We start from the raw sequence: 22,068 nt of genomic DNA on the forward strand, positions 1-22,068 counted from the left end.
TAATAGTAATAAATTATATTTGTTCTTCCTACCTTCGTCTTCTTCTTCACATTCGGTCGCTTTAGTGATTTCCTTCATTGAATACCTGTGGCACGATTTGGCCAACGTTCAGGATCGGGTTAGTCTCTGCTAATGGCTCGAACGTCGGGTTGCTAACACCGCTCGGCAATTATAACATCTAAAACCGGGGTTCGAGCGGTACTTGTCCTGCTCGTCTGCGGAGGGACGGATAAAGGTATTCGGGATAAACCCTGGACCCATAACCCTGATCCGTTCCATCCCGCGGGAGAGCGTTACAAGTACCAGGACCGGGGAGACGGCCAGCTTAACAGGACAAGGGGCTAATCACCCCTTGCAAAAGGGAGAGCTGTCCCCCGAATCCGTAACAATATAAAACACAGTTTGTGTGTTTAATGTTACCGATAGACTCCTAAACGGAGAGGCTCACGTGCTTGATATTTGGCATAGACATGGCCATTGAGCCTGGGAAGAACATGGCCGACCTACAAAAATTTATTTCATAATATTTTTTTACCATATTTTTACCTCAGCGCATTTCAGCGAGGAATATTATGCACGGAATCTGACCGGTGGCAGAGCAGCGCGCTGATTCGCTCAGAGCGATCACGTGATGTTCCTTGCCGCCATTAACTCAGTTACGCGTTCGCACGTATTTCAGAGCGAAAAGCGATTGCGTTTTTTCACATTTCAGTGAGGAACATTGCCATTCACACCACATAGGTTTTTTTTTCTTTCATCTTTACGAGATCCATATTTTTTATTCATATTTACCTCAGCGCATTTCAGCGAGGAATATTATACACGGAATCTGATCAGGTGGCAGAGCAGCGCGCTGATTCACTCAGAGCGATCACGTGATGCTCCTTGCCGCCATAAACTCACAGTTACGCATTCGCATGTAATTCACACGTTCAAAACAAACGAGATCCGTGAAGCGAGTTGGTCGAGTCGTGCTAACCAAGATGGCGACACGGCGGCTTCACTTTTCACGGAGTATGAGCGTTCTATATATTTTCAATTCAGTGCGCCCGACTCGCTCATGTACTTGATTTGTGGCATAGACATGGCCATTGGGCCTTCACGGTGTAATTTGTGCGAGGCTTTTGTCCGAGTGAGCTTGAGTCGAGAGGGCGAATGTACGGGTTGGGAATGTACGGGTCTCCCTTCCCCCGCCCGGCAACGCCGGTACTGGAGGGCGTCACAGGATCGGTGAGTCTCCAAAATCTACTTCGTGCTGTTGTGAAGATGCAGGACGATGTCGCGATTGTTGTGCTGCTCTCCGACCATGAGAACTGCAACGTCATTGTTGACTGGCCCTCCCCTTCCCTCCCCCTTCCCCCTCCCCCCTCCACCCTTCCCCCTCCCTTCCCCCCCTCCCTTTTCCCCCTCCCCTCCCTTTTCCCCCTCCCCCTTCCCCCCTTCCCCCTCTCCCTACCCCTCCCCCCTCCCCCCTCCTCCCCCCCCACCCTCCCCACCCCTCTCCCCCTCCCATCCCTCCCCCTCTCTCCCCCTCCCCCTCTCTCCCCCTCCCCCTCCTCTCCCCCTCCCCCCCCCTCTCCTCCCCTCCCCCCATTCCCCTTCCCTCCCCTTCACCCTCCCCTCCCCTCCCCCGCCCGGCAATGCCGGGTACTTCTGCTAGTGTTAAATAAAAGTATGTTGTGCATTAACTTGTGAACAAGTGATGGAATTTTGAATAAATTTGGTATAAGTATATACAATGCAAAGATGAACTGATTGGATTATGGCATCAAGAGGTCAAAGGTCAGAGGTCATGTCAGGTAAAAAGGTGCTAACTTGAGAACAGCTGAAGTGATTTAAATCAAACTTGGTACAGGTATGTCTAATGATGTAAGCATGCACTGATTAAATTTTGGGGTCAAGAGGTCAAAGGTCATGTTCGGTAAAAATCCTGTTACCATGATAACTTGTGAACCAGTGATGCGATTTTGCTCAAACTTGGTATAAGTATATATTATAATGCATAAGTACTAGTATAAGTACAATATTATAAAATGTGACACTTATGAACATCTGATTGAATTTAAATCAAACTTTACGTCGAATCAAACGTCGAAGAGTGTCGTTCTAGTTCCTTTGTGAATCACGAATGGCCGGGAACCTATTCCTCCTTTTCCCTTAGAAACAATGTCCCCACATTCGTGGATTAGACATTCACGGCATTTTCCAGGAACGTATCCCCCGCAAATGTCGAGGTCCGAATGTATTTATGGAAAAGTACTTTGGTAGCAAGTTACACGAGGTCGGTAGACGGTACGATAGCTTACTTCCACGGCCTTAGTTGGAGAAAATGTTTGATCATGAATCTTACGACTGTGTATCCTGATGCATACTTTGTCTTACAGGTTTATTGTGGGTGAAAACCGTGCCATCTTCATGCTCAAGGATGGTAGCCTTGCATGGGAGGTGAAAGACTTTCTGATTGGGCAGGACCGCTGTGCTGATGTCACTGTTGAAGGACAGGTGTTTCCTGGCAAGGGAAAAGAGCACGGGGTAGGGAAGAATAAGGAAAAGCAGCATAAAGAGAAGTCGTCAAACGAAGACGTCTCAGTTGAGCATGATGCAAATGAGAGTGAAGCACTCGGTGATAGTGCCAAGGTGGAGCTCTAAATCGACAGTCGTAACATGTATGAAGGTTTTTGTTTTTTTCCCAATTTGACAGTACTCTCACCAGTTGAAAAAAATCACAAGTTGTGCTTGCCGATTCCTGAGAAGCGATCAATAATGTATTGTTAGAATTTACGTCGGGAGAATTGTTTTGTTAAATTTGCAATTTTCTACTACTTTGAGAGTGGGTCAAGTGAACATTTTATTTTTACACACTTTGACAATTTACTAAAACGCCAAATGCTGTGAAATATTGATACTCCTAATACTGATGAAACCTCATTCCTCAATGAGATCTCATTGTATGTAAATGGTCTTGATTCCATGAGTGTTGACTGTTGGTTTATAGGTACTACTGTAGTAATATTCACTCCCTCCAGAAACAAAAATGTCGGCGAATCACTTGCACGATTCCAGGTCTGCAGGGTAAATTTCCATTAAAAGCAGAATGTTGTTTTCGACAGAAGTAATAGGTTTTTTTTTTTTAAGGTACGAACAAAGCTACACATCTACACTTAGGTTGTTGTTTTCCAGAATTGGCATCGTCATTCCCCCCTTTTTCTGGCAAGGTTCAGTAGTTAAACCACCTGTAGAGGCAATAATTGCAAGACGTCTCCCCACTGGGGAGGGGAGGATGCTGAGGTAGCAAGCAGTGTAACCTAGTGTGAAACTGTCAAGGAGAGTGAGAACACCAGACATATTTGCTACATCCAGTTTAGGCAGGAATTTGTTTGGGATGCTGGCAATAACTTGCCCACTCTTTGTCAAAAGATCAATCTAATGCCATTCGACAGAACATCCATCTAAATATCCATATTGGTGATGCCACACCCTCTCTGTGAAGTACCAATCCGAGTTCATGGTTGGGAATTGAACACAGACAAGGCATCTCAAAAGTCAGTGCGCTACCTCGACACAATTGAAACAGCGATACGACTTCTTTTTATGCCTTTTCATGCCTCCGCCCCAGAAGGTGGCCGGAGGCATGATGATTTCGGGTTGTCCGTCCGTCCGTCTGCACATCCGTACGGGCTAAACCTCGTTTTTCTCAGCAACCACATGTCCGATTGAAAAAAAAAACTTTCACGATGGGAGTGACACCCATGCAGAATGTTTTTGATGATTGTGATGTCATAGGTCAAGTGGTATGGCTGCCATCTTGGATTAAATTCAAATAAATAAATATATATTTATCGGAAACCGCTGAATGGAAAAATTTGAAACTTGGCACATTGTCAAGTCCTCCCAATGCGGAACAAAAGCATGATAATGATGATGTAATAGGTGAAGTGGCCTCCCAGCCAAAAATGTTTCAATCGAATTCCTTATCCTAAAAATCTGAAATTGCATGCACATGATCAATGCCACATTTGTATTGAAATATTAAAATTATAACATCATAGGTCACATGATTTGGCAGCCATATTGGATTTAACCTAAAACCCGAAAAACATATATTTTCCCAAACCACAAAATTGATTGACTCAAAACTTTACGTGCGTCATTGACTGGGCATGGCGATTAAAAGATGACCACAAAAACGTCATTGGTCACATGGTGGGGCAGCCATTTTTGATTGAAGGAAAATATTAACTGATTATATCTCTGAAACCGCTTACCCTATTGATGCGAAATTTTACAAATGTCATCTAACACCATTATTGGATATGGTTTGGATTTGGTTTGGACATTATTGGATTTGGTTTGAAAATGATGATGTCGTACGTGGTTTGGCAGCCATCTTGGATAGAAAAATGAACCTTATCCAATCGACACGAAACTTCACAAACGTGATCCCCTACCCATACATATGCAGAGTACATTTTTTAAGGTCATGTGTCACATGGGGTGGCAGCCATATTAGCCTGAAAGCCGATAATTAAAAAAATCCCTTCTCTGAAACCGCTTCACCGATCGATGTGAAACCTGTCATGGCTGGTGAAAATGTGATACTTGAAAACAGCTGAAGGGATTTAAATAAAACTTTTCTTTTTAGGACAGTGAACGAGGGCATCTACCCGTTGTGGGACTATGCGGAGGCATATTGGCGACACAGTCACATTGCTCTAGTTTAAAAAAAAAAAAATCTGAGTGAGAATCCAATTCAGAGTAGACTGCACAAAAGATAAATGAATGCTGCTTACCTTTCCACCATCCTCTCAATCTAATACATATTAGCACATATTGGGGTATTTCTGCAGGTGTAATCAAATGACTATGCGGCATCATCTATGTGTAAAGTTGGGAGTTTTTTTATTTATTTTTAATACACACCGATTAACAAAGTTTAACCTTCATTAAAATTACCCTTTTAATTGTTTGTCAGTTTGGTTTTGGCATGCCAAATCCTGCCACTTTGTGTTTCCTTCCTTCCAGTATGTTTTTGGTAAATCGACATCCTTTGCCATCCATTTTACCCAACTAACCTTGTGAGACCATGTAAAAGTGGGCCTTGTGGCTTAAGGGGGTTTGAGATGAGATTTAAAGTCTTCTTACGTATGTAGCACAAGTTGGGGTGGTAGCATCGGTGGCCGAGGACACCGGCCGGCTGTGTCGCTGAAGATTTCAAATGTATCTGCTGTATGTTTAAGATAAATTGTGCACCATGCAATGTTTGGTGAGGCCAAGAGATATCGGTCTATTGACAGACTGACTCTTGTTTGGAAAAACGCCCAATTGAATGATAAAACGGTGTCCATAATCATATTATTTGTCAGCTCAGTTCGATCTGAGACCGCCATTTATCTCTTCAGCCTCGTTCCAAAAAAAATAATTAACATTAACTTTATAAACTAAAACATTGTAAGCGCATGTTTTTTAAAACATGCATTTTGTGCAGTGCCAGCAGCTGTGGTTGTATCGCAGAACATTTCTATTTTTGGGAAAGGTTTTAATGGATTGCTTTGATTTATCATGAATTACGATTGTTTTTGAGAGAGTAAATGTTTAGGCTGGATTTGTATGCCATGCCTATACAAGTCGGGTGGATAAAATGTTCAAATTAGGATGTGGATGTGATGCACATGCTGAACCGTTGAGCCTTTTTCTGTACTTCTCCTTCCTGTCTGCGAATAAGAGACTTGAAGGAATAAAAGTGGCTCTGGTACTTGAACACCAGCGAGTTAATTCCAATTCATGCCAAACTTGGGGAAGGTTTTGGACAACGTTGATACCATTGCCTGCCGGTTCCCTTACACCATGTTGATTTTTAGTATCTTCTGTTCTGTTGTTCGTATTTCCAAGAGCCTCATCTTCGGTCAACAAAATAAAAGCGAAATGCAACCGTAATCACATTTTCTTTGGACGCTTCAAATTTGACCTAGATTTGTTTGTAAAACTAAAAGGTCGAGTAATATATGTCAAAGTTTTGAGGAAATTTATCCTTGTAAGTTTGGTAACCAAACCCATAATCATGGTGGATGCTTTTCATCAAATTAATTTTGTTTTTCTTTTGCCCAGTCGAGGCTCATGGAAGAGCAAGAACACAGAATGGACCAGGACGTTAGATTCGGTGTTGATGTACAGTATTCTTTACAGAGCGTCGGTGCTGCCGAAGCAGTTTCTTGGGAAGGATTCTATTATGTGGTTTGCCATTGCCTTCCCGGAGTTGTTTGTCTGCGTTCTTGGCTTTTTAAATGCTGAGCGTAAAGTAGTGGATTGCTGGCGGACTGGAAATCTGGGACGTGCACTCCAGAAATCTGGGAGTGGAGGGAAGGGGTGGGAAACAGCACGGAAAGGATGGAGGATGCAAGACGACAAAGGAGGCTGTAGAAGACAGATCACCGACCTATCTTAGATGTGAAGGTGATGGGCCCAGACTCATAGACTGAATAGTCGGCTGATAAGCACAGGGAAATAATAATTCTGAAGGCCTGGTTTCCATGGTGTCAAGCTGACAAGACGTGAGGCAGGGTCATCAGTACAAAGGGGACAGGTAATGAGGATGGAACAGCAAATAATAAGAGATTGTTTAAATTTCCAGAAATTCCTTTTGTCCCAAAATAAGACAAGTTGAGATCTTTAATGTCCACCAACGAATGTTGGCAGACGGAACATCCAGTTTAACGTCCATCCGAAAGACATTTTAACACATTGATGAATCATCCTACCTGTGAAACACTGGGATGACAGTTTATAATTGGGTCAGGATTCCAACCCAGGCTAGACAGGTCAGAGGCAAGTGTGCGCACCTATCATAAGACGCCATAAATTAAGAACTGTAGTCACTCATGCTCGGGTCCTGGAACTTAGATCCGACGCTGTAAAATGTGTCACTCATGCTCGGGTCCTGGAACATGGGTCCCTACGCTCTAAAATGCGTCACTCATGCTCGGGTTCTGGAACATGGGTCTGACGCTGTGAAATGCGTCGCTCTTCTTCCGGTCATGTAATTGGATCCTGCGCTGTAAAATGTGTCACTCCTGCTTGGGTCCTGGAGCATGGGTCCTCCGCTGTGAAATGCGTCGCTCATCTTCGGGTCCTGGAACATGGGTTCTTCGCTGTGAAATGCATCACTCATGCTTGGGTCCTGGAACATGGGTCCGACGCTGTGAAATGCGTCGCTCATCTTCCGGTCCTGGAATTGGATCCTGCGCTGTAAAATGTGTCACTCCTGCTTGGGTCCTGGAACATGGGTCCTCTGCTGTGAAATGCATCGCTCATCTTCGGGTCCTGGAACATGGGTCCTATGCTGTGAAATGCATCGCTCATCTTCGGGTCCTGGAACTTGAATCCTACGCTGTGAAATGCGGCGCTCATATTCCAGTCCTGGAATTGGATCCTGCGCTGTAAAATGTGTCACTCATGGTCGGGTCCTGGAACATGGGTTCCAATGCTGTGAAATGTCACTCATCTTCAGGTCCTGGAACTTGGATCCTACGCTGTGAAATGCATCACTCATCTTCAGGTCCTGGAACATGGGTCCGACACGGTGAAATGTGTCGCTCATCTTCGGGTCCTGGAACTTGGATCTTATGCTGTAAAATGCATCACTCGTGATCGGGTCCTGGAACATGGGTCCTACGCTGTAAAATGCATCACTCCTGCTCGGGTCCTGGAACATGGGTCCTATGCTGTAAAATGCGTCACTCACACTTCACTCTCTTGCGTCACTCATACTCTCTTGGAGACGGCGTGAAGCTTAAAGGTGTGAAAACATTTTGCTACCTCGGAGACATGCTGAATGGAGAAGGTGGATCAGACTCGGCAACGGTTGCTGGAGTGAGATGTGCATGGAAGAAGTTTCGGGAACTGAGTGGCGTGCTGATGAGGAGAGGAGTGTCGTTGAAGCTGAAGGGAAAAGTGTATGCTGCATGTGTGAGAAGCGTTATGATTTATGGGAGAGAGACATGGGTAATGAATATAGAGCAGCAACGAAGGGTGGAAATGCAAATGGTTCGATGGATGTGTGGAGTATCGTTGAGAGAGAGGAAGACAAATGATGAATTGCGAAAGATGATGGGATTAGAGCCTGTGATTGATGCTGTGAAGAGGAACAGGTTGAGATGGTTTGGTCATGTGTTGAGGAAGGATGAAAGTGACTGGTTGAGAAGAGTGATGGAAATGAATGTCGAAGGAAGTAGAGGATGGGGAATACCGAGAAAGACTCGGCTAAAGATGGTGGAAGAAGAAATGCGGGCAAGGGGGTTAACAAGGGGAGATGCAGAAAATAGGGCAAAATGGAGAAGATTGTCATGGGGACCGCAAGGCTAACCCCCGCTCTCGCAGGGAAAATGGCCTTAAAATGCCTGTTGTTGTTGTGTATATATTATATACCTCTTTAAAATATTACAAAAAAATTTAACGTGCTGGCCAAATGGATAAAGCATCAGAGTCCCAAGTTGGGAAATGTGGGTTCACGTCCCACCTGGGTTGAATTTTTTTTTTTGTCCCCTACTTTTCAAGTTTTTTATATTGTCTTGAATAAAGTATTGTACGATGACTAAATGCATTTTATTTGCATTTAAAACGTATTCTTGGGAAAATGCCAGGGGCACAGAAAAGGCCCCTTTATATGTGCTGTGTGGCAAACTATTGAAAAGAAGGGACATTCTTTCATATATCAGTGTATTTTAGGATTTCCTTAATCCTAAAATACATTTACTTCTTCATGCAATTGTATGAATCAAATTGGCACCCCTTTATATGAACATTTCTAGAGCATTCCTTGGCTCCTAATAACACAAGGGGAGTCCAGCATGCGCACGAGATTTTTTGAATGCTCCTTGTTTGGCATTTTCTACAAGGTATGAAATATCCCTTCTTTTCTATACTTTGCCACATGGCACATACTCTTACAGAAATGGGCCCCTGGCATTTTTCCCAAGTACAATTTAACTCCTCCATCACATTGGTCAAACAGACGATCGGTGTTCATGGCTTCATGATGGTTGAAAACAGTGAGGGCCTCATCAATCTGAGATCATCTGTGCAGAAGAGCGTTCTTCTGCAGTTTGAAGTTTTGCTTCAAAATTCTTCCAATGTCGTCCAACATCAACATGGAAAGATCATCTCCATTGCACCTTATGCTGAAACCCAGAGGTCACTTTCCTCCTCTTGCTGGGACCATTTGCAGTCAAAGTGTGAGGCACAGACAAATAAATAGTTCATCTCACCCATTCAGACTGCACTGCACGATTTGGCGCAGCACGTTAATCCTTACAGCACGTTCCACTTCATCAGCGGAGAAGCTCTCCTCTAATTCCCACGATATATTCAGCAATGAACTGTACTTGAAATCTGAAAAAAAGAAAAAACAGTTGTAATTAGAAGTGATAACGCTCCAAACTAACCTTCACATTAAGTAAATTTTCCAATGAAGAATAGTCATTACGTACACGCAACGCAATGAAAGCTGTACACGGGCGGGTATTGAGCGGTGTATAGGCATTGGTAATACGAGGAAGGTGGTGGTCCATTTCCGTTTAGAGTAATTCCGTTCCTGAAGAAAAATGGGAATTAAGCACTTAGACAAAGTGTGTGGTGTATATGGATATTAATGTATCTGAAAAACAATTTAAATCTGAAACACAAAACAGAACGAAGAACGTAAGAATTTCCGTCCGCGATGCTTGGAGTGGTTGCTGTGGTGGGACGTGGTTGTTGTCCGGATCACATTGTAACACGTGAGATGAACCATTCCACACGTCCGTCCATCTGTTCCCTTGCTTTCATTGGTTAATATCCTGAGGAAACGGCAAACACCCATGTACAAATAATAACATGTGCACCGTTGTTAGTCTGTGTCCATATTGTTCCTTAATCCTTGTTATTGGAATAAGAACCTTCGTGTGATTTTAATAATCCAATTTTGTCAAATCACGAACAGGTCGTAAAGGAGATGCTGAGAGGGACTGATGAGAGGCCTTGCTCTTCCGGGAGTTGTAATGATTTGTTTGTGGATCAGTTTCAATCCTGTTAATGCAGGATGGATGTCAATGGAGGGGTTCGGTGGAGATGGGGACGAGTACTTTATCGGGAGGTGAACATTTTGATTTATTTAAAACTTGAGAGTGAGACAGAGGTGGAGAGGGAGAGAGAGAGGGGGAGATAAGGGTGGAGAGAGAGAGAGAGAGAGAGAGAGAGAGAGAGAGAGGAGAGGGAGAGAGAGAGAGAGAGAGGGAGACAGAGAGAGAGGGAGAGAGAGAGAGAGGTGGAAAGAGGGGGAGAGAGAAAGAGGGGGAGAGAGAAAGAGGGGGAGAGAGAGAAAGAGGGGGGGGAGGGGCGGGGAGAGAGAGAGGTGGAAAGAGGGGGAGAGAGAGAGAGAGAGAGGTGGAAAGAGGGGGAGAGGGAGAGAGAGAGAGAGGTGGAAAGAGGGGGAGAGAGAGATAGGTGGAAAGAGGAGGAGAGAGATGGAAAGAGGAGGAGAGAGGTGGAAGGAGGAGGAGAGAGGTGGAAAGAGGGGGAGAGAGAGGTGGAAAGAGGGGGAGAGAGAGGTGGAAAGAGGGGGAGAGAGGTGGAAAGAGGGGGAGAGAGGTGGAAAGAGGGGGAGAAAGAGGGGGAGAGAGAAAGGTGGAAAGAGGGGGAGAGACAACAAGTAAGCATTTTAAGGCCATTTTCCCTGCGAGAGCGGGGGTTAGCCTTGCTGTCCCCATGACGAGCTTCTCCATTTTGCCCTATTTTCTACATCTCCCCTTGTTAACCCCCTTGCCCGCATTTCTTCTTCCATCACCTTTAACCAAGTGTTTCTCGATCTTCCCCATCCTCTACTTCCTTCTGCGTTCATTTCCATCACTTCTCAACCAGTCACTTTCATCCTTCCTCAACACATGACCAAACCATCTCAACCTGTTTCTCTTCACAGCATCCATCACAGGCAATATTCCCATCATCTTTCGCAATTCATCATTTGTCTTCCTCTCTCTCAACGATACTCCGCACATCCACCGAACCATTCACATTTCCACCCTTTCCAGCCTTTCCAGCCTTCGTTGCTGCTCTACGTTCAATACCCATGTCTCGCTCCCATAAATCATAACACTTCTCACACATGCAGCATACACGTTTCCCTTCAGCTTCAACGACACTCCCCTCCTCGTCAGCACACCACTCAGTTCCCGAAACTTCTTCCATGCACACTCAAGCAACCGTTGCCGAGTCTGATCCACCTTCTCCATTCAGCATGTCTCCGAGGCAGCAAAATGTTTTTACACCTTCCAGCTTCACGCCGTCTCCAAGATCCAACTCAACATTTCCTCCATCTGCAGCTTCCTCTGTGCACACCTTACACTTGAATGTAGCTGCCACACTGGTTAATGACCCTCTCAGACCACTACATTTTTGATGAACCCACTCAACGCACATTGTACAATGAATGGAGTTCACTCCGACACCCTTCCTGCACAGAGCACACGGCCACTTCCCAGTTCTTTCCACCTCACCACATGCTTTACTACTTGCCATCACCTTCGTCTTTTTCCGATATTCACCTTCAGACCTTTTGTCTCCATACATTCCTTCCACTTGTTCATCTTCTACTTCAGTCCATCCATACTTTCCGCAATCAACAGCAGATCATCTGCATACAACAACTCCCACGGTAAACCCTCCTTTACATTCCGAGCCAGCACCCCCATCACAGCTACAAATAGTAGTGGACTTAGTACCGACCCCTGATGCACTCCCACCTTCACCTCAAACTCACCACTGTTCCCGTCCTTCGTCCTTTCAGCTGTGCGTGCTCTTTTGTACATTGCCATCACTACTCTGATCAACCATTCCTCCACTCCTAACTTCCTCAATGCCAATGTCACTACTTCGCGTGGAACCCTATCGAATGCTTTCTCCAGATCAACAAACCCAAGAAACAACTTCCTCTTCTCCATGTACCTCTCCTGCAACTGCCTTTCAATAAAAAGTGCGTTAAGTAAATTTTCAAGGGTACCTTGCACTAAAAGAGGGGGAGAGAGAAAGGTGGGAAGAGGGGGAGAGAGAAAAGTGGAAAGAGGGGGAGAAAGAAAAGTGGAAAGAGAGGGAGAAAGAAAAGTGGAAAGAGGGGGAGAAAGAAAAGTGGAAAGAGGGGGAGAAAGAAAAGTGGAAAGAGGGGGAGAAAGAAAAGTGGAAAGAGGGGGAGAAAGAAAAGTGGAAAGAGGGGGAGAAAGAAAGGTGGAAAGAGGGGGAGAGAGAAAGGTGGAAAGAGGGGGAGAGAGAAAGGTGGAAAGAGCGGGAGAGAGAAAGGTGGAAAGAGGGGGAGAGAGAAAGGTGGAAAGAGGGGGAGAGAGAAAGGTGGAAAGAGGGGGAGAGAGAAAGGTGGAAAGAGGGGGAGAAAGAAAGGTGGAAAGAGGGGGAGAAAGAAAGGTGGAAAGAGGGGGAGAAAGAAAGGTGGAAAGAGGGGGAGAAAGAAAGGTGGAAAGAGGCGGAGAAAGAAAGGTGGAAAGAGGGGGAGAAAGAAAGGTGGAAAGAGGGGGAGAGAGAAAGGGGGAGAGACAAGGGTACAGAGAGGGAGGGACAAGGGTGTGGAGAGGGGTTGGGGGAATGTGTTTAATTATTTTTTTTAGTGTACTCTTGTATGCATGATATCGAGGCCTGTGGAAGAGCTGCAGCTGAATGGAAAGGTGGAAACACCAACTGCAGAGTAAAAGTGAGAGTGAGATCAAGGATAGGGGAGAAGGACACGTGGGGGTAAACAAGCTGCACACAAATTGAATGAAACACAACAAGGAGGGGAAGGTGAAGGAGGTGGGGATGAAATAGAAGAGGAATAAACCTATTGACAACTAACGAATGGAAAGGGATGAGGGAGAGGGAGAAAGAAATAACCTGGAAAAAGGAGTTCATGGGAATGGGATCTGAACTTGTCAAAGTGTTTTTTTGTTTTTTTTTCAATACAACCAAGGAATATTGGACTTTGTCAAGGCCACTGTTGGTTTCCGTTGGCAGACAATTCCAAGCGATAGTTTTTTTTAACTACAAGCTGATAAAGATGTGCTAACCACTGACAATCAAAGTAATGGTGACATTTTGGATGTTACCTCTTCGTTGGAGGAAGAGGAGCTAACCCTAAGAAACATCAGCATTACTTTGTTTCTCGCAGCAGTTAACACTTCTTTGTAAACTTTTCGTTGTTTAAAAGGTCATGTTTTTGAAAACCATTTGCATGAACCTTTTTTTGAATTATTGCCACTTTACATAGAAGATGTATTGATCCCTTAAAGGTAAACCCTTAATCCAGATTTGCTCCACACTTGTTTCAGTCTCCTGACATTTATCTTCATAAAGATGTTGGTGTGCTTGATTTCCAGGGATATTTGGTGAACAGGAACTTCCGGCTGCTGAGGATTTAGGTGAGGACGTCAAAGCCTACCCATGGCACATTGATAACAAATACTACTGCGCAGATGTGCACCTCTGTGTTGTGCCACACAAGACCCTCGGAGAACGATGTTTTGGAGAAGCGGTGGAAGCTTGCCTGCTCTGCTTTGACGGCTCTCAGGTGCTGGACATGGAAAGATCAAATACTTTATTATACTTTACTCGTGAGGTACCCGTGCTACGCACGGGTGGGAAGCCAGAAGCAAACAGACAATGCAGAAACAGCGAATGGTAAAGCATGAAACCAATAAATTCCACATTCCTGTAGCACCTTCAGTCGCACGGCAGACATGGACAGCAAGTTCGTGAAGGACTTCCATGGAAAACGTACCCGTTCGCAAACAAACGGGTACGTTTGTTCTATACCCAGTCAATGGCGAATCTGCATATGGCGATCCGCGAATTCACGTTTAGAAAGTAGAAACCGTCACGGCATTCCGTCATTCACTTGAACTCGATATCTCTTTTTTCATTCCAAACAGCATAACTCCAATCACAAATTAAATAACATTAATATAAAAAATAAACTTTTAACAACATTCGTGACAAAAACAAATATTTAAATCCTGTTGTGAAGTTCCGTACGGGTGGGTGAATACAATTACGAATTCAAAATCGTAATTGTATTCACTCAATTCCAATCATCAATTGATACTTTAACAAAACGATTAACACGATTAACGATTTAACATTACGATTGAATGACGGTTGTATTGGGATATTATCAAACCCGCGCATTGCCGTCATCTGTCCACTTCCGCATTCGCGGCAGGTTAATAATTCTCATCAAAATCTAAACGGTATTTGTAGAATTTCAATAAAAGCCACAACACTGTTCATATCGGTAAATATTATTCCATCGTGTTTGGAAAAACTGGAAAATTGAAAAAATTGGAAAAACAATATAGCCTATTTTACTCCAGGGGGTTCCAGGATTACCTACCCAAAATATTGTTGCGATCGGTTCAGCCGTTTTTGCGGTACCTTCGAACGGACGGACATTTGGTGAATTATAGTAAGATTGATGGAAGAGATTTTCAAATATATACTTTATCAGCTTGAATGCTGCCAGTTTCATTGAAAGTCGAGTAGGGTTGACCTGGGTAGCACAACCCTTGGATGGAATACCTTTATATAACTATGTGCTGTAGGCAGGATTAGCAAAGTGCGCACCTCGGAGCTGTCTAGTTCTGCATTTGCTGTTTAAAAAAAAATTTAAAAATATCAAACTAAAAACAATAAACTGCTGTTCTGGTGCTGCCAGATAGATGTTGCTGCATCTCTGAGCATGGTGGTTTTAAACTCTGTCCCACTTCCATTTTAGTTGTTGTTCAAAGATCCCACGATGTATCTCAAAAGCAGTAAGTCATTGTGTGCTGGTATCCTGGTTAAATTCTCAGCCTGGAAATGAAATCGGAGACATGAGAGTTTGATGTGGACTTTTAATTTTGATTAAGTTAAGGTTGTGGAACCTGTTTATTGCCCCTTCGTTTGGTAAGGTAATACAGGTTCCATCAATGGTATGTTTGAGGTCTGGTACTTCTTTCTGATTAACTCATTGCAGGTGTGATTTGCAGAAGGAAGGACTGCAGCAGGCTGAGGAATGGCTTCCATTCATATCGCTGTGGGCACCTGAGGTGCTCATCTTGGTGTGTGAACGAATTCATGATGATGGTAATCCTGGCGAGCAAGCAAACTGAGTAGTCATGGTTGTGTTTGGTTCTGTGTGTCAAGTACCAGTTGAGGTCTGCGTACATGTCGTGATCTTGCATATCATGCATGTTTGTGGTACACACACACACACACACACACACACACTACACACACATGATGTGTCCATATCTCGATGTACTGTGCACAGGTGTGCCTCTGCAAGAAGTACAGGAGTGGTGTGTGCGGCACGGATTTGAGTTGGTTGAGCTTGAGCCTCCAGAACTGCCTGACGAAGAAGGTATGATGCAGGTTAACGTGAGGTTCATGTAGGAAGTAATGTGATCTTTGAGAGGGTACCCAAGTCAGGTGGTTCACATGCAGGATGGTGCTTTGTTCTTTCTCCGGTTTATACCTGTAACACATCCCCACATCTCCATCACAATACATTTGTAGGTATCCTTAAAGGGGAAAAAAAAAAGCTCAATTTCATTTTTCATTACATTTTGGCGCATATTGAAAATGTAACGTTCATAACGAGTTGATTCTTATTCTTTTTTTCCACTACAATCTACTAAAACACCCTCCCCTTTAGGGAGTGGTAAGGGAGTAGTTTTTTTGTACTGGACAAGTTGTACAAATTCTGGAAATTTGATTTATTAATGCGCGATAACATCCAGTTTTCAAGTTATTCTGTCCAGGGGTTTATTCTATTAAGGTTTTCATTCAGAGATTCTTCTAGCTTCTCCTCTTCTTCTTTTATACATTTCAAATTACCTTATTCAAAGCATCTAGGCCTGTTGATTTTCCAACGAAGTTTGACACAGGTGGAGACCTTAGACCTATCAAAGCCTGCGCTATTATTACCGACCTATGATTGTGTCCATGCTCTATCCTTTTAAAATGCTGAGTGTCGAGCAAGGAGGCAGCACACCATTTTTGAAGTCATGAGGATGACTCAGCCGGGGTTCAAACCACCGACCTCCCAGACTCAGAGATGTATTGACTTTTTGTTTCCAGATGTTGCCTGTGACACGTGACATCACATACTGCAAATAGCGTCCCTACACGAGAGAGCAGTGTTGTCTGGTTTATAGAGGCCAAATGATTATGAATGCTAAATGATGATCTCAACAATAAACTTTGAGAAATGTACTTTCACATGTATCAAACTTCATCGTTTTGTCCCATTTCATTAATTTTCTATTATGGTTTGAATTAGTAATATCTAATTATTAAGTTTAGTAAGTTATTATTATTATTATTATAATTTATTATATTAATTTATTATTATTATAATATTATTATTATATTATTATTATTATTATTATATTATTATTATATTATTATTATTATATTATTTATATTTATATTTATATATATATTTATTTATATTTATATTTATATTTATATTTATATTATTTATATTTATATTATTATATTATATTATTATTATTATATTATTTATATATTTATTATTATTATAATTTATTATTATTATTATATTATAATTATTAAGTAATTAGTAAGTTTGAATTAGTAATTAGTAAACAGTAATTTGTGGACACCCAATCTGTTCGTGAATGAAAACGATCCAAATTGAATCCTACCATTCAAAATACCGTGCTCAAAAGTACCAGTAAATATCGCATTAAGAAGTTGAATCCTTGCGAGTGGAATGGAAGCAAAACATTGCGTTTTTGAAACTGTTTGTACTTTCCGTCTGATACGGGTTTTGACCACACTGAAGCGGGTCCGTGGATTTTCGGCAACAAAACGGGTCAAACCCGCAGGTAAACCCTGCGGGTTACTTGCCAGCCTAGTATAACTGTTGTGCATATTTGTTCACTTTGGTCTCCTCGGCCCCTCTAGTCTAGACAATGTTGACCCACCCTCTGGAGCTTAGTTCTTTCTTGATTTCTGTAAGGGGGTGGGTGGCGAGTGGGGTGGGAGATGGGAAACGGGCCTTCCATATAGCCTAAGATTAGACAACCTATTCACTGTGTTATGGTTTCCTTAGTGTTTTTTTTTTTTCAAATCTTAATTGAGTTTTCAACTCTTTTTGACCAGCGGCCCGGGAATGCATAAGATAGAAGTCAAACACATACATGATAATTTCCTCACTAATTTCCCCTGAAGGAGTGGAAAGGGGAGGGGGGGGAGGTGGGCAGGGCAACTTCAAATTTGAGGTGGCCATCCAGACTTTCAGGTAACATTCCTATGGACACTTGGAGTGGAATCACCAATTTTCAATGCATTTAGTCCCACAAACAAACGGACACGCATGTTTCAACACATTCCCGCCACATGTATGATGCATGTTGTTGTTTGTGTGCTCCTTCCGTGAACTTTTATATATTTTTCTGTTGCTTTGAGATGTATAACTATATTCCCTATTGTGTGCTCTTCCCATATCTTGGTAAAGGGTTACTGCTGTCATCGAATAACAAATGTAAAATAACAAAGAACAAACCTCTAATAACAAACAAATAAAATAACAAATAACAAACCTCTTCTGGTGAAACTGCCCAAATCAAGGCTCTCTGCTCACCTTCACTCCTTCATTCCTCTTTTCGCCTGCCTCTGGAACAAACTCCCTCACTCTCTTCAATCCCACTCCTCCCTGCAGGTCTTCAAAACAGCTGTTCACCACCATCTCTTATGTTCCCCCATCCAAAACCTTGATCTTTTCTACCCCCGCTAATTCACCCCAGATCCACTTCTTTGAAATACCGACTTCTTTCCTAGAAGTCCGAGCAGTATCCATGTTTTGTACCTCTCCCATGCCCCCCCCCCCCCCTTCCCATACCTCCTCACCCCAAGCCCTCTCCCTCCCACAGATCTCCCGATGTCCTTGTTCTCTACTGTTGTACTTGTGTGCTTCCCTCTCTCTCCCCATCTTGTTTAATAAAGGCTCCCTTTATTATATGTTTTATATGTCCGTTTGTTTTTTTTGGTAATTAATGTTAGCTCTTACACGAGCCTCAATCTTGTATACAAAAAAAAAAATGTTAACGTTGGAAACGCTCCATTAAAGCTCGAGATCCCACTTCTTCTTCCTCAATTTCAGAAACACGGGCTTTTAAAACAGGCAAGTTGATGTAACCACGTGAATGTTGGCAAAAGGCATAAGACTGACAGTTATGGGGGTCGCTACATCCCTGAGTTGGGTATGCAGATTAGGTAGTAGTAGAAGTAGAAGTAGAAGTAATAGAAACATTTTTTTGTTCAAAGTAAATAGTTTATCGGATTTCCACACAGGTGCACGGATTATTACCTTTCCAACAGTACTATTTGTATTATTCTACAATAGCAGAAACTCTTTAGAATAACATAACGTTATAGATGGAGAAACTGGGCTCCTTTTTTAATATCGATGATGATTGGCTGCGCAGTATAGTGTTGTCTTACCTTTTGAGGTCACATGTATCCTTGGTTGTAAACACAAGCCCAGGTCGAATTTGTCCTATTTGCTTCATTTTCCAAAATTCTAGATCAAATAAATAGTTAGGAAATACATTTTCAATGTTTAATAGTTAAATGTAGTTTTTATTACTTGCAAAATCGAAGATTTTTTAAGTATATTGGTCGGTTGCGTTTGTGGTTGTCTGTCTGTGTTTGTTTGTCTGTCACCGGCCTACAGATCACAATTCTAAACCGATCGTCACGAAACTTCACCAAGTTGTATAGGGCGTCCCAATTGAGAAGCCTATTGTTTTTGGGGTCAAAGGTCAAAGGTCATCTGGAGGTCAAATTTCTAAAATCGCCATTTTAAATCCAATTGACTTGAAAATTGAATAGCGTTTGTATATTGAGTCACTAAATTGGGAAATGAACTATTTTTGAGGTCAAAAGGTCAAAGGTCAACTGAAGGTCAAACTTCCAAAATCATCAATTTTCAACCGATTGACTTGAAAATTGAACAGCATTTGCATATCAAGTCACTAAATTGGGAAACATACTATTTTTGAGGTCAAAGGTCAACTGAAGGTCAAACTTCCAAAATCATCAATTTTCATCTGAAAAAACCATCAATTTTCATCTGATTGACTTGGAAATTGAACGGCATTTGCACATTGTGTCACTAAATATGAAAACCAACTATTTTTGAGGTCAAAGGTCAAACTTCTAAAATCATCATTTTTCATCTGAGAAAATGTCACTTTTCATCCTGTTGACCCGAGCTTTGATCAAGATCGTAAATTTTAATCTTCATGAAATGGACAATTTGCTGTGTCAATCGGATTTTTTTCTTGGCGGGGGGGGGGCGGGGAGGGGGGGGGTGGATTTTGCAAGTATCGTGCTCCGCATGCCGTCTTCTTGTTTATTTATTATTAAAACCATCTAGGTCATTGATTTTCATTGGTATCGAGATGTACATTACACCTAAGTCATCCTTGATATCGGGTAAATTGTAGTTGTGGAGTTTTTTTCTGGAATGGACCTCTCGGTACAGTTCAAATATAATGCAGTCGGTTGTGTAAAGGTAATTGTGAGGGTGACCTCGGAGAAATGTTTCAGTTGGAGTCTCGATTAATTTTGAAGAATTATTTTTCACATTTTGTAGATTGTTGGAAGGGGATGGTGGGGGGAGTTTTAAAAGGAAGAGAACAGGGGTTATAAATGGGAAAAGGAAATCTAAGGAGTTCCGGTATAAAAGATGAAGGAAGTTACTAGACTCTGTCGTTACTCAAGGAAGATTATTGGCTCAGCGGTGTCACTGAGCTGCCATATTTAGAGTGTCTGCTTTGAGTCTGGGAGGTCAGCAGTTGTAACCCCGTCTGAGTCGTACCAACAACTTTAAAAAGGACATGTGATCTGCTTACTTGCTTGATGCTCAGCATTTAGACGAGAGAGCATGGGCAAAGCCCATAGGTTGGCTTTCATGGGAAAGAGAGGACATTCCTCATTAATTGTATTCGTGGGTTGCCATCCTGTGGCTTGCCTGCACTGGATAATGCTGCCGTTAACCAGTGTTCTGTAAAGGTGTGTGTGTGTGTGTGTGTGTGTGTGTGTGTGTGTGTGTGTGTGTGTGTGTGTGTGTGTGTGTGTGTGTGTTCGCACACGAGCTCAAACCCATTTTTGTTTTTGCTTGGGAAGAATTGATAAAATAACAGGTGCGAACGTTAATAAACGTTACGTGAACCTGAATTGGATACATCAATAGACCAACCACACATCTCTCATAATCGTGGTTTTCTATCTGTACACTGTGGTCTGTTTGATATTTTATGAGGTTGGTGAAATAGGATTGGCAGTAATGATGATAACAGCACAAGTATTATATTAGGTCATAGTTTTTGGCTGGAGAAGAAGATTCTGAGCTACGTTTGTGTCTGAAATGTTTCTTTAGATGATTTTCCAGAATCAACAGGAAATGGAAGGATCATTCAAGCACTGAATGCTCACGTGTGGCCTGGCCTGCACATGAAAGGTAAGCTGTGATTGACAGTCATAACCCATATAATTTTGGGAAGTAGAAAAATATTAAGGCCGGAGCTCCCAGGTGTGATGATTGGGGAGGGTGTGGTGGGATGCCGGATGTCCGGGTGAGGGGAGGTGCCAAACATTTTGAATGAACTCTTCATGTAAAAGTTCCCATCCTATCATCATAATTTGATACAAGTATTTGCACGTGACAGAAAATACGAGGCAAACTCTCTTGAAAAGTAGTGATATGAGCATCAACAAACGTGATATTCTCTTCTCAAAGATGTAATCCTTTTGTCTTCTAAATGAATAATTCCAATGACTGAAACCACATGATCAACGTTGCATCCAATTAATCCAATTGAATCGCTCTCTTGCATTCAGTTGGGATCATCATGTACCTTTCCTTTTGCTTCTGTCCCTACACTCTCGTGTGTTCTTTTTCATTTGAAAAAAATGTTTATTCTTCACCATTTAGAGCTTGGAAGATCACCAGTTATGGGGCCTCACGTGGGAGATGTTCGACATGGAAATGTAAGAAAGGTCACATTTTCCCTGTCTCACAACTTTCAACACAACTGTCCCCTTTTGCTTTTAACATTATCTTCGTCTGATAGAACTTCTACATTTATTACATACAGGACTCGGACATTAGGAGATATCACGTACCTTTACATGAATTACAAAGTTGCTCGCATGGCCAATGGTTAAAACAAAACAGTCGATGGAATTTGAAACGGGGATCCCATCATCACGAGTCAAGCGTTTACATGGGAATGCCAACCAGATCAACCCAAACTGTCTGTACTTGTCACATGAGCACATTTCTAACTTCTCTAGTTGTGAAAATTTTGAGGCTTAAGTGGTTGGATAATGTCTCGAAGGAAAGCAGGTCAATAAAAAGCTACACTCTACTACTTCCTGCTCATCACTCACACATGCAAATCTATTCGTCCATATGGGAAAGAAGATGGTTTTGAAGGATGCAGTGGGCAAGAATGTGCTCTTTTCATTGCAGCGTGGTGGAAACGAGCGGACATTGCTGTTGCAAGAATCAGAAAGATCAAGTTGTATTGGTGATGGTGTAGAAACTGAAACACCAACAGAACATGGTGAATATGACTGAAGGATTTGAATGAGAGTTTTATTTTCGATCGTGACAACCATTGTTTGATTGCAAGCGAAGTTCTTTTGAGTGTGTGTATGCAAGTTGGGTTTCAAAGCTATTGTAGGTATTTACAGGTTAGCATAGGTGAGAGTTGGTTCGGTTGATTTGGGATTGATTGGAACTGTTGGGTACATGATCTGTGCAGTGGGTTGAGTCTGTCAGGAACACACACACATCATATATATACACACACACATACACACACACATATGCACATACACACACACATACACACACAAACCTTACAGTTGGCACTATGCATACGGGCAGGTAGCGTTCTCCTGGCATCCGCCAAATCCAGATTCGTCCGTCGGACTGCCAGATGGTGAAGCGTGATTCATCACTCCAGAGAACACGTTTCCACT

The 22,068-nt window shown here is 42.6% G+C and overlaps 2 protein-coding genes across 2 annotated transcripts in view; both read left to right on the forward strand.

Annotated features, from left to right (window-relative positions):
• Positions 1-2,383: 2,383 nt before the first annotated feature.
• LOC144889327 (LRP chaperone MESD-like) lies at positions 2,384-5,939 on the forward strand (the record flags this gene model as incomplete). The annotated part of the gene is given in 1 exon segment (XM_078769484.1): positions 2,384-5,939. A coding segment is annotated over 1 exon segment (266 nt), but the record flags the coding sequence as incomplete, so codon positions are not given.
• Positions 5,940-9,669: 3,730 nt separating this feature from the next.
• The window catches only part of LOC137436232 (alpha- and gamma-adaptin-binding protein p34-like), a 28,915-nt gene continuing 16,516 nt past the window's right edge, over positions 9,670-22,068 (forward strand). The window contains exons 1-7 of the mRNA XM_068129961.2: positions 9,670-9,770; positions 13,386-13,576; positions 15,033-15,129; positions 15,317-15,406; positions 20,459-20,539; positions 21,014-21,069; positions 21,554-21,647. Of these exons, the coding sequence (XP_067986062.2) occupies positions 9,713-9,770; positions 13,386-13,576; positions 15,033-15,129; positions 15,317-15,406; positions 20,459-20,539; positions 21,014-21,069; positions 21,554-21,647 (667 nt within the window). The 5' untranslated portion in view covers positions 9,670-9,712. The remainder of the gene's footprint in view (positions 9,771-13,385; positions 13,577-15,032; positions 15,130-15,316; positions 15,407-20,458; positions 20,540-21,013; positions 21,070-21,553; positions 21,648-22,068) is intronic.

The sequence above is a fragment of the Myxine glutinosa genome, unplaced genomic scaffold (assembly GCF_964187855.1).
Source record: "Myxine glutinosa unplaced genomic scaffold, kmMyxGlut1.1 SCAFFOLD_2726, whole genome shotgun sequence".
Taxonomy (NCBI): domain Eukaryota; kingdom Metazoa; phylum Chordata; class Myxini; order Myxiniformes; family Myxinidae; genus Myxine; species Myxine glutinosa.